We start from the raw sequence: 13,417 nt of genomic DNA, 5'->3' as shown, positions 1-13,417 counted from the left end.
AAATAAAAAAAAATACAAGCAGAAGTTGAGTTGAAATTGCATTTTTATTTATGATTTATTTTATTTTAATTATTATCGTGCTTGTTTATATATATATATATAATAGTTGTGTGCACGATGTAAATAAAAAATAGGAATAAAATAATACAAAATAATACGAATGAACCTTCATAAAAAAAAAGAAAATATATAAAAATAAAACGGCGCGCAACCATTTTTAATATATTAGCATGAATATGTACATTTTGGTAATTGTTAAAAAAATTAAGGCAAAAAATAATGCACGTAAAAAATAAATAAAAAATATACATATATAAAATATAATTTAATGCGTATTTATTATTAATCCTAAATATTTTTATGAATACTATAGTACCTTTGGATATATACACATTATATGTACTTTAAAAAATTAATATGTTTTTTTATAATTTGCAATTTATACGAAATCGTATTTTATTCAACGTTCTAGATTATATATTTATTATTTTATTATTTTTGCTTATTTATTTTTTTAACATAAATAATATATTATTGTATAATAATACATACATTTTTTATTACATTTTTAGAGGCATTTAACAATAATAATTATTATTTTTATAGCAAATTTTTTACCATTAAGAAGTATTTGACATTTTTTTAAAATCATTTATTTTTTTATTAAAATTTTTTAAAAATGGTAGGTTTTGCAAAAGGTTTCATATTTTTTCTTTTTCTTACACTTTTTAATTATTGTTATGCTCACGATGTAATTGAATTAAATGACTCAAACTTCGAAAGTTTAACACAAATATCAACTGGGAATACCACAGGTTAATATTATTTTATATTTTGTTCATATTATTTTATTTTATTTTGAAAAAGATAAAGACTTTTGCATTTATTTTATTACTATTAAGACGTGGTTCATAATTATTACTATTTGATGTGTTTGTATTGAAAAATATTGCAAACTCTAATGAGTATATATTATTATTATTATTTTTTGAAACATAATCATATAATTTTTATTACTGATTTTTTGTTTTCTTTTCACAGGATCATGGTTTATAAAATTTTACGCACCATGGTGTTCACACTGTAAGGCTATGAACAAGGCTTGGACCGAATTAGCTACAGAAATGAAAGGAACTACAAACATAGCAAAGGTTGATGTAACCACAAATTCTAAAACTAGAAAACGATTTAAAATCGAAGGATTCCCAACAATAATTTACTTTAAAAATGGAAAAATGTATGAATATAAAAGTAATGATAGATCTCTAGAAGCATTAAAATATTTCGTTTTAGAATCTTACAAACATGTTAAACCATTAGAGGCACCTACCCCTCTTAGCTATAGTGATATTTTGAAAGAATTAGCGCATGAAACTTTCTTAAATATTGATCGAATCTATAAATATGCATTCCCTGCATTAGCACTCATTTCTATTATATCATTTTTAATGGGAGTCATTTGTTGTTTAGCTATATGCAAAGCATGTTGTAAAAAAAATGCTGCTGCCGCTAATGCTAACGCTGCCGCTGCTGCAAAAAAAAAAGAATAAAACATCAAAAGAACTATTGTATTTTGTGCATAATTAGTAACTTATGTGTTTAGTTAAAAATACAAATACAGAAAAATAAATCACGGTATTTCCCTTAGGAAATGAATACGCACAAAATATAACATAATGTATCATTACATATGTTTAACTATAGAGACAATGCATTAGAAGGTCTATTAACTATGTAACAAACTATATAAGCAAAGAAAGAAATAATACCATACGGGAAAATATTTAAATAAAAAAAGTTAGACACATAAAAGGACTTTTATGTTTCCATTACATATATTTTCTATTTCATATTATGTAATAAACGTATATGTAATGTTTATTTATTTAAAGTATTTACATCGTCAGTTTTTATAATTCTTAAAGTGAATAATATATATCAATGAATATATTTTGTTTAAAGTATATTTTTTTCATTTTTTTAATTTTATATTTTTAGTATACTAACAAAACATAAAATTTATGAATCATGAAATTAAAAATTTCTTATAACATTTTTAATGTAAAAAAAGAAAAAGAAATATTATTTTAACGCTTCATTTTGTATGAGTATATTTATTCAACTATTATTTTATACTATACAATAATGATTTATACTCTTATATATTTTTCATCAAGAACAAGTTCTCTTTTATTTTTCTTTCCCTTTTTAATAAAAAAATATTCAAGTTGTTGTTACTATGATTCAACAAATTTAGTATCGATATATTTCAGATTATTTTTTTTTTCATTACAACAAAATAGTGAACCTATTTGATATTCTTGTTCTTTTTCGCATTTTTCATTTTTTGTAGCTTAACATAAAAATATACATATTTAACACACTTGTATTTATAAAATCATGTATTCCTATAAGCATATATTAACAAATCCGTAAATTATTGATGTATCTATGAATTACACAATTTTCATGATCTCCAAACAGGTCGAATAAATATGCTAAGAACATAGCTATATTTCACAATACTACATACCTTATCCATATCTTATTTTGTTTCCTTTAATTTGTAGAATAATAACAAAAGAAAATATCTTTTATAGGTCATATATGTGTGTTAATAAAATATGGCTTATCGAAAAATAAGCATTTTTTAGCATATTCTTCAAAAAATGTTAATATCCATACATTATATGTATGCATTTTTATAAACAAAAAATGAAGTACATGAAATAAATTCACTTTCTACGATTTACAAATTAAATATTTGTGAAAAAAAAAATATATATAGAGGTTTAAATAAAAATATAATGAAATTATCAACTCATACATAAAATAAATGCACAAAATTAATGAAAATATTGACACATATACACTGATAAAATGCATGGGCAGCATAGCCAAACATGCTATTCAAGTAAATTGGAAAAATATCCTACTTAACAAAAACACTGAGTATGTATTACTAAATTTAAAATAATCGCATATGTATTGCGCATTTTTATAACCATACTCATCATTACTTTTACCAAATTGACTCCATATATATATATTTATTATTTTAACTATAATTTCTAAATCGATTTCTATAAGGACTTTCATGATGAATATGATTGCTATCTGATCCATACCCAGCATTATACACATTTGGATTAAATTCATGATTACCCCTATAATATGTTTCACTAGGTGTTCTATAAAAATCTGTATTTCCATAGCTATAACTATTATGAGCATTGTTATTTTCATTTATATTATTCCTAAAATTATATAAATCATTCTTTAAATAAGAGTCATAATTATTATTCATATTTGATGTTTTAAATTTATTTGCATTATTCATATAATAATAATCATTCATATTATCTCCAGTTGGAATTTTGGGTCCATCTTGGTTATCATGCATTCGATTAAATTTCATATCATTGGGGGATGAATATAAATTGGAATTTTTCATATCACTAAAAATATTATCATTTTTCATATTATACATATGTGGATTTTTATATTGTAAATGTTTTGGATCCAAATGATTATAATTAGATCTATGATTACCATAATCATCATTTATTAAGTCTTCATCCTTTTTACTAAAAACATTTATTTTTTTTAAATAAGCCCATTTTTTATCAGATTCATTTAATTTTTTATTTTCATTTAAATAATTCGAATAATTACCATCTTTATTATTTTGATTCATATAATATTCATTATATATATCATTTTCAGTAAATCTACTACGTCGTTTATATAACATTGGGTTTGTTTCATTAATAGTCATATTATTACCAACTCCAGATGTAAAAAAGTTTCTCTCAGGATTTTTCATTGGAGTTTTGCTCATAAAATCTTCATGGGAAATCCTATTTGTGAAACTTTTCATTCTATTAGAAAAATTTTCCCTATATTCATTTGGTTTATTACCAGTTCTGTTATATGATATATAATTATTACCATTATCTGACATATAATCATTATCATAATATTTGTTTCTTCCACTTAAAGATCGTAAAATATCATTATTGGGCATATATGGATATCCCATTCTACCACCCATATTGTTATTTTCATCATTAATGTTATATAAAAATATATTTTTGGGGTTTTCTAAAACTTTTAATAATTTTTCATCTTCATTGTTAAAGTAATCATTCATTTTAGATACTTTATTTAAAGAACTATAAGATGAATAAACAAATGAATTTTTTATAGTAGCCCATTTTATAAATAACAAATATTCATTATCGTTATACTTGGTATTTATTACATAAACATGTAATGGGAAAAATACTTTTTTATGATTTTTAATAATATATAATAAATTATATTTAACATATTTCGTTAACTTTTTCGTATTTACATATATATATTCATTATATATTTTCCATTCATCTTTGAGTATGGGCTCCTTTTTCATATAAGTCGAATATAACATATGTAATGGATTACGGTTTGTTGGATATGGATTATTTTTTAATGCCTCAATAGCATTATAATCTAAATGCACATTTTTCCTTATCTTATATATATATACATAATCTGTTTCAGTATCGAGAGCTATCAAATGTTTATTATCCAATTTTTCTATTGTAAAAAATCGAACATTTAAAAAATTTCTATGGCTATAATCGTCACCAGAACTATAATATCTTGGCAACAACACATTAACAATATTCTCATTTTTTAAATTATATAAATGTCTTTTAACATCTTGAATATAATTAACAAACATTTTCCTAATCGAAAATTGATCATTTTCTTTATTATAATCAATTAAATCTCCTCTTTCGTCTCCACTATCATTCATATATAATTTAGTGTTAGCATCTTTAATAGTAGAAATATAATTATTAAAATCTTTTATATTAATATTTAACATGTTTTCAAAATTTGCGTCTTCTTCTTCTAAATTAGTTCCATTCTCTATCAACATTTCTAATATTTTTATTTGCTTCATATTTCCTTCAATATCTGTCACATTATCTTTTAACAAACCTCTCACCAACATATCATTGCTTTTGCTATTTTCATAATTTTTACCCGTATATGAGTTTAAATCAATAATAATAAAATTGCAATCGTATTTATAAAAATAATCACTATATCTTTTGTGCATTCTCATTTTTTTCTTCTTAAAAAAATGACTTACATTCTTTTTTTGTCTCCTTTTTTCAATTTCTCCAGTATATAAATATATACTATGACTATATAAATGATATTCGCAAATTGAATTGTAGTAAATATTCTGATCTATAAAAAAACATTTCACTAAGGAAAAACTGTTTAGCCCATCGCTTTTGGAATTCTTCTCATATAAATATATATACCCATTATCATTAAAAACGCAATAACTATTATTATTTATCCATAAGAAATTTACAAATCGAGAATTATAACAAACGTTTGGAATTTCGTATATGGAAAAATAAAAAAAATTACAAATATATAATGTTTTACTAGTTAATATTAAACAAAAAAAAACATTAGGGGCAAAACCAATCTTTATTACAGATCCATTTAAATATATTCTTTTACACAATTCATAAGAAAACTTCTTATTCTTATTTGAATAATAATCAATTAATAAATCGCAATGACTAATATTATTGTAAACTATTTTCCCATATATATATTCTATTTTTCCAGTATTATATCCCAATACAAAATTATTAATTAAATTACAATTATTAGAATTATTATCAAAACTTACACATGTAACATATTCACAATTATTTGTTTGGTCTCTCATTAAATGAGATGGTGCACTATATACATATTCTTTTAAATCAGATAATTTATATAATTCTCTCTTATACATATTATTATCCATATTGTCTGTCACCGACATATTACTATCATCATTACTGTTCATATTACTACTATGATTACCTCCATATGTATTATTAGTTCCTCCCATATGTTTATCTGAAAATTCATTATCATCATATATAAACTGTTTTGGATTTTCATCATTGATAGCAACATCTGGATATTTTTTCTTTATATTTTTCAAAATATTTGATATTAATATATCAGTATATTTTATATGCTCTCTTTTTTCATACCCCAAAATTAAATTACTCACATGTATTTTTTCATTTTTAATTTCTATATTTCCAATAATATTATTAAAATTGTTTTCTAATTGTTTAAAATTAATAAATATCATTTGTGCTTTTCCAGCAAATAAAATATCTTGAATTAATTCACCTTTCTCATTAATACAATTTTCGTATCTTTTTAAAAATTCAGAATATTCATTATTATCGTTTCCTCCATCTCCGTCATCATTTCCCATACCATCACCATCCTCATTGTTATCATTATCACCCTGATTTAATTTATTAACAAACTTATTTTTCATTTTTTTTAAATACTCAAATATTCCTGTATTTCCAAAATATTTTTTTTGTTCACCATTTAACACATATTCCAAATCCTGTTCCCTATTTCTTGCCTCTTTTAATTTATAATCATAATCAAAACTATGAATAAATGGTAAGATCGATGACAATATTACTATACCATTATCATTAGTATTATAATTACAATCCACACTATTATATATAAAATGTGGTGTAATATATTTTCTTCTTAAAAGAAAATCTTGATTTATTATTCTTGGATCATCATGTTTTTTTAAATATTTCATATATTCTTTTACATTTTGATCAAAATAATCTGTTAATGAATAATTCTTTATATTATTATAATCCAAAAAATTAAAATGAAATATTTTATTTAAAAATAATAAAATCCCTTTTACACCATCTTTAAAAGATAAAAGTATATGAAAAATATGTATTAAAATACTATCTGATTCTAAAATATTTTCAATTATAGTACTTTTATTTGTATCGAATGAATATTTAAGATTCATTGACTCAATTCCATGTTCATCTTCTTTTTCTTCACGTCCATCTTTTTCATCTCTATTTATTTTTAATTTATAATATGCATTATCATTTAAATATATATACTCTTCATTATTTTTTATCATATTTCTTGATAAATTATTTGGTTTCTCTTCTATTTGATAGTAATTATTTTCTAAATCGGTTTGATTTGTTATATATTCATAAACATTCTTTTTATTTGCATGTATATAATATACTATTTCATTTATTTTTACCAATTCATTGATATTACTTTTTTTTGAACTAGTTTCTCTTTTTTTCAATTCATTTTCTTTTTTTAATCGTTTTAAATACGAAAATTTATCATCTTTCTCAAAACCATTTAAGGTATTGTTGTATTTATCATATTTACTCTTTAAATAAAAATCCTTTTCATATTTTTCTTTTTCCAATAATATATCATCTTTACCTTTTATGATATCTCCACCTTTTAAAGCATCTTTATTTATTCCATAATCATTGTTGTTATGTCCATCGATCTTGTGAATTCTTTGCATAAAATCGTATTCTCCACTGAAGTCATTCATTATGCGCTTATTTACAATTCTCCGTTTTTTTTTTGTTTTATTCCTACTTCTTTTTTTGAGGAATGATAAAGAAAAAGATAGTGTGGAGAAATGCACACCTTTTCTAATGCTTCTTTAAGTATACACATATAAGTGTATATTTTTTTTTACTCGAAAAATTTGCTAAGTGTCTTTTTTACTACATAAAATTTACGATACTTTAAAAAAAAGGAAATTTGTTTTTTTTGTTTTCTCTCCACTCTTTTTCTCTTTTTCTTCTCATTTCAATTTACATTATGCTTAAAAGCACACATTTATATCATATACTTATTGAAAAAAACAAATTGTATAACTAAAAATTTGTATTTAAAAATAATCGAAAATGAAATAAATAAGTGTTGAATAAAAAATCTTATAATAAACTATTTATTTTTTTTTGCATTATGGCATAATAAAACACATGAATATGCATATATTAACAAAAAAAAAAAATGATAATCTTTTATAAAATATAGTTTTTCTTAAATTATCATTTTTCTCCAATATATTTATAAATGTATATAATATGCATGTAATTGTGTGTTGATAATTAAGTATTGATGTCTTTGTGTATATGCATTTATGGACGTATTAAGTATATGTTAAAAGGAATTAGGTTATTATATATCCAAGCAATTCATATTTAAATCATTATGTAAGTTTTTTTGCTCCATATTCATTCTTGAAAAAGGATGAAACTTACATAGAATAAAACAAATATTACATAAAAAAAATATATATAATAAAAAATACAGTATCTCAGTGTAATAAATAACAAGTTATATATATAATGTAATATATATAACATTATATACTACGAGAGAACAATTATTATATTCTTCTTAAAAGTTAAAAATAAAACAATAAAAATATAAATATAAATACATTAAAATATTACATTCATATATATAATACCATTGATTAAGTTTAATATAAAAAAAAATATTAATATAAATACGCATATAAGTTCCCTATACATTCATTAGTATTGTAACACATAAAGTTAAAATAATATTTCATCATTTTGTATAATATTAAAAAAAAGAAAAAAAATAAGCGCAAGTTTTATTATATATATTTTTTTTATATGCATATTATAAATGTATATATGTAAAATTAAATTATACTCATATTTTTTATTACGTATATTTACAAATATACGTACATATATAATATGCGGGTATGCTACAGTTTTATTGAGGTATTTGTTTATTGTATTATCATTTTTTGTATAGTTAATTATGCTTAATTTTAATTGGCTATTCTTTCATTTTTATTTTATGTTTTTATAAAGTATTAGAAATTTTCAATTTTTTCAACAATTACTACTAAAACAATGCCATATTAATTATGTCACACATAATTTTTAATTATATTCAATGTATCTTTGCTTCACCAATTTTAGTTGTAAAAAAATACCTAGGAAAAAATTATATAAATATTGCGATGAACAAACGTATATAAACAATTTGACATATTTATACATATACTATCACTTAGGCCCAAAGGTAGTAAACACAAAAAAAAACACATACAATGAAAACATAAACAAATATGTAGGGAAAATATCAAATCATTTAAAAATCAACAAAAATAATTCAAACTTGGTTTACTCTTTACAAAATATTTGGGATATATTTATATTTAACTACTTTGAATTTAGCTATAATTATAAATTAGTTTTTCTGTATAATCTATTTTATACGATAAATAAAAATGAAAACCAACCACAATCTTTAAATGACAAAAGATATCAAAAAAAAAAACATGAAATTTTAAATAATATATCTAAAATATTATTAACATATGACCTATTATACATATTCCAAATAAAAAATTTATATATAAAAAAGTTCATCGAAATAAATAAAGATAATAAAAAGAACTACCTTCATTTACTCGAAAACGAAAGCAATCAAAAGTATTCCCTTGTTCTATTTCATAAAAAAACATTTATCGAGCATTTAGTAGAATCAGCAAAAAATATCAAGGATTTATCTATTCTTATTTCAATTATAAGAAATATATTTTCTATATATCATAAGTTTGATTTCACTAGAATTTTAGACAATATATTAAAAAAGTTTTATTTGTTTTTTAAAAATATATCCATAATAGAAAACACGGATCAAACCAAATACTTAAATAATATTACACACATAGACAAACATAAAAAAATTGACCATACTAAAAATATAAAATTACGAGATATTATATATTCATTTTATCAGTTTACTAATCTTAAAAATGAAAAGAAATACCAATTCATTTTTTTAAAAGTTCTCTCAATAGTTAATCAAAACTACAAATATATTTATGATAATTCTGTAGACAATAATTTAAGTCAAACTAATAAATCGTTACCAACCCAAGAAATAAACAAACAAACTGATATCACCAATTTGTTTTTATCAAATAAAGATATTGAACAACTATTTTTTTTAATGAGCAATAACTGTTATGTTAAATATTATTTTGCTCCTCTCTTAGTTACACAATTTTATTTGAAGCTTTTTTTTTCAAAATATTTACAATCTGTTTTATATACCCATAAATTACTTACACAAAATTATAAAAATATAAACATAACATTTCCTATATATTTTTTTCAGTTTAATACTTTATCCTATATCAAATTTTTAAATAAAATAAGCCTACAAAATAATTTCCACACTTTTTATCAAGCTATATGTATTAAATATTTGTTAAAAAAAAAAAATTATGAAAACCTTAATTCTTTAAATAAGACATGTGAAACTGTTAACTATCCTTATGTAAACTACATTATATTCTATAAAAATGTCATAAATAAAATAATTGATCAATCTTTTGATGATTATATATCCAAATTAGAACAAAAAGAAAAATTGAATTACAACAATCTCAAAATAATTATGAATAATTCATATTTTAAATACTCAGAAAACTTTATTTATAATTTTTCGAAAAATAAGTTTTTTTACTTAATTTATCTCAAACAAATAATTAAAAAAAATATGTATAATAAGAAATATACATAATTTGTTTCATAATTAAAGATATCCTTCAAAACTACCCGAAAAATGTACATTTGTGGAGAATTTAAGCTCCAATTTAATTAACATCATTAGTATATGGAAATTAAAAAATAAAACAACACATATGCATTATTCAAAAATTTATAAACACTAAAAATAATTTATATATTTTAATTTGTTTTTTTTCATTAAACTAATTTTTTTTTAAGCAAAAACTATAACTATTATAAACATTTTTAATAGTTAATATTAATTTTATAAAAAATATATTCAAATATAATATATTTAAAAGAAAAACATATAAAAAAATTATATAGCTCAATTCGTAAATATAATCTTACGAATAAAACTAAAGAGACATATATTTGATATGAACAAAATAACACAATTTAACAAAAAATTAAATATCCTTGCATATTAGACACATATACTCATGTTTATATTTACTTATTTTTTAAATCATCAGTAATTTCTTTTAAGTTCTTATAATAATTTGATATTCTTATCATTCTACTAAAACCCTGTAAATTCAAAAAAACAAAATAAATTAAGAGAATTAAACAGTATAGAATAAATAACATAGGTTTATACCATAATAATATTATATATGCATTAAATTTGTTTTGTTCCTTATCCTACATATTGTAATTCCTTAAACAAATTCAAGATCTCTTTATTTTTTGAAGTTTCAATCCATTTATTTGCACCTATAAAATATAATCAAAAAGTGTGCATATAAAAACGTGTATATTCGCGAAATCATTATCCCCAGAGCAGTGTAAAACTTAATTTTCATGACTTACTTAAAAAGGAAAAGAAAAATTCAAACATTAATATATCTAAAACAAATCTGCTTTTGAAAAACTTTAAAATTCTTAATACTCTATCCTCACAAAATGTAGAGCATGCTGCAACCAACATGTTTTGTTTGGATAAATAATCTATTAATGATAATACGCTTCCACTTCTGTAAGTTTAAAGAAAAAAAAAAATAATAATGAGCTATAGAAATTATATAATTAAAAAATTGATAAAATACTATATATTATTTCAAATATATTTCTTATATATATTTATATATTACTCATAGTTAATTGTTGCCATTAATGCGTCGTTATATTTGAATGTTTTAATACATTTATTTATATTTTTATTTGTAAATCGATGTTTTTCGTCCTGCGAAAAAGATAAAAATTTTAATTCACATAATTGTCATAAAATACTTATAAATAAGAAAAATTAAATACCGGAAAAGATTCTAAATATTACATATTTATCTGTTATTACCTCTAAACTTATAATAGAATGCTTTCTTTTATTCTTGATAGTTTTTTTTTCACCTTCACAGTATGCATATATACTCCAGATTCCCTTACTATATAAATAAAAAAAATATATATATATATTTAAGTAATGAAAAAATAAGACTATTAAATATAAAAGATAATAATCAAATATTTCTTATGTATAGCAATAAATATCCAATTTTTTAATAATAATTTTTTTTTAACTTACCTTTCTGCTAGACATATAGTATTTTCATACATTGATACACATTTTGATGCTTGATGAGTTGAAAATATGCTTACAACTTTTGTTTTCTGTTAAAAAAAATGTGAAAAATAATTTATTTTAGATTAATGTTTGCTTTTCTCCCATGTAATAATGAATAAACAAAATTATAAAATATATCTCAATGCTATGTAATTTGTTTGGAAATTATTTATATATTTTTTATTATCTTTGTTTTATTAGCTATGATATGTAGAAAAAATAAAAGGGATTGAACATATCTATATACTCATGAATATTAATATACATACCTCTGGATGTTTTAATTGAGGATCTATAAAATATATACTTGCATCAATACTTGCTGCTACAATGTATTTATTAAAGCTATTTAAAAAATATATCGTTTTTGCAGTGATTATAATATCTTTTATAAAGGACATATTTTCAAGAGAATATATTTTGATAACGTTTTTTACAGCAACACATATATATTCATCTTTATATATATATATATATTCTATAGGGGATTTTAATTCTAATTTATTTGTATTCTCAATTTTATCTAAGTTGTAAAAATAAATATATCCGTCATAACTCGAGCTAATTAAATAATTATCTTCATTTCTTTTATACATACACATACTAGTTACGCTATCAATATGATAATCTAACGTATTCTCACATTTCCCTTCTAATATGTTCCAAATTTTAATAGTAAAATCCCGAGAACAGGAATATAATTTTTGAAAATTAGAACTAAAACACATATCATTAATTGATGATTTATGCCCCTTCAAATTTTTTATTCTATCAAAAAAAAATATCCCTATCAATTCTATATTCCCATTTTCCATACCAATTCCTAACATTTTATCATCTCGGAATTTTAAAAAGCTAACATTCTCTTTGCAACTGTATTTTTTCTGCAGCCAGTTTCCCTTTATGTCATGTAATGAAACCTAAACAAATAAATAACCATATAAAAATATACATAATAAATATATGCATATGTATATGCAATTTGTCCATATATACTCGTTTTGATGATTTTTACTTACCGTATTATTGCAGCCAATAGCTGCATATTCCTTCCAAATACTTACTGATTTAATCAGTGAGTCTGCATTTTCTTTTTTTACAATTTTAAAGTTAAATAAATAATCTTTATAATCTTGTATTATCGTTTTTTTTTTCCTTATTAGCTCTATCGGCTGAAAGAATGACATTTTTTATAATTCCTTTTTGGTTATTTATTTGTGTATTGATATGTATATATATTTATAATATCATTCAAAATAATTTATATTAAACAGGCTTGAGAAATATATAATTTATTTTCTGTGAATCATTCATTTTTTTCTTAAATATCATGCTATCTATAACATGCATACAGAACAATATATATTTAGAAAAATATAATAATGAA

The 13,417-nt window shown here is 21.1% G+C and overlaps 4 protein-coding genes across 4 annotated transcripts; 2 read left to right on the top strand and 2 right to left on the bottom strand.

The window, feature by feature from the left end:
- Positions 1 to 679: 679 nt before the first annotated feature.
- Positions 680 to 1,550, top strand: PVVCY_1306820 (thioredoxin-related protein, putative; the record flags this gene model as incomplete). Its single annotated transcript, XM_008624352.1, has 2 exons — positions 680 to 815; positions 1,042 to 1,550. 2 exons carry the CDS (start codon positions 680 to 682, stop codon positions 1,548 to 1,550), a joined length of 645 nt encoding a protein of 214 aa, XP_008622574.1.
- A 1,508-nt stretch (positions 1,551 to 3,058) lies between these two features.
- On the bottom strand, positions 3,059 to 7,441 carry PVVCY_1306810 (conserved Plasmodium protein, unknown function; the record flags this gene model as incomplete). The annotated part of the gene is made up of 1 exon (XM_008624351.1): positions 3,059 to 7,441. The coding sequence occupies one exon, from the start codon at positions 7,439 to 7,441 to the stop codon at positions 3,059 to 3,061; it is 4,383 nt and encodes a 1,460-aa protein (XP_008622573.1).
- A 1,397-nt stretch (positions 7,442 to 8,838) lies between these two features.
- Positions 8,839 to 10,479, top strand: PVVCY_1306800 (conserved Plasmodium protein, unknown function; the record flags this gene model as incomplete). Its single annotated transcript, XM_008624350.1, has 1 exon — positions 8,839 to 10,479. The coding sequence occupies one exon, from the start codon at positions 8,839 to 8,841 to the stop codon at positions 10,477 to 10,479; it is 1,641 nt and encodes a 546-aa protein (XP_008622572.1).
- Positions 10,480 to 10,919: 440 nt separating this feature from the next.
- On the bottom strand, positions 10,920 to 13,217 carry PVVCY_1306790 (U3 small nucleolar RNA-associated protein 15, putative; the record flags this gene model as incomplete). Its single annotated transcript, XM_008624349.1, has 8 exons — positions 10,920 to 10,997; positions 11,116 to 11,183; positions 11,280 to 11,443; positions 11,561 to 11,652; positions 11,764 to 11,851; positions 11,992 to 12,077; positions 12,300 to 12,950; positions 13,050 to 13,217. 8 exons carry the CDS (start codon positions 13,215 to 13,217, stop codon positions 10,920 to 10,922), a joined length of 1,395 nt encoding a protein of 464 aa, XP_008622571.1.
- Between the last annotated feature and the right edge of the window lie 200 nt (positions 13,218 to 13,417).

The sequence above is a fragment of the Plasmodium vinckei genome, assembly GCF_900681995.1.
Source record: "Plasmodium vinckei vinckei genome assembly, chromosome: PVVCY_13".
Lineage (NCBI taxonomy): Eukaryota > Apicomplexa > Aconoidasida > Haemosporida > Plasmodiidae > Plasmodium > Plasmodium vinckei.
Note: the sequence above shows the minus strand (reverse complement) of the source record. Positions and strands in the feature narration are given on the sequence as shown.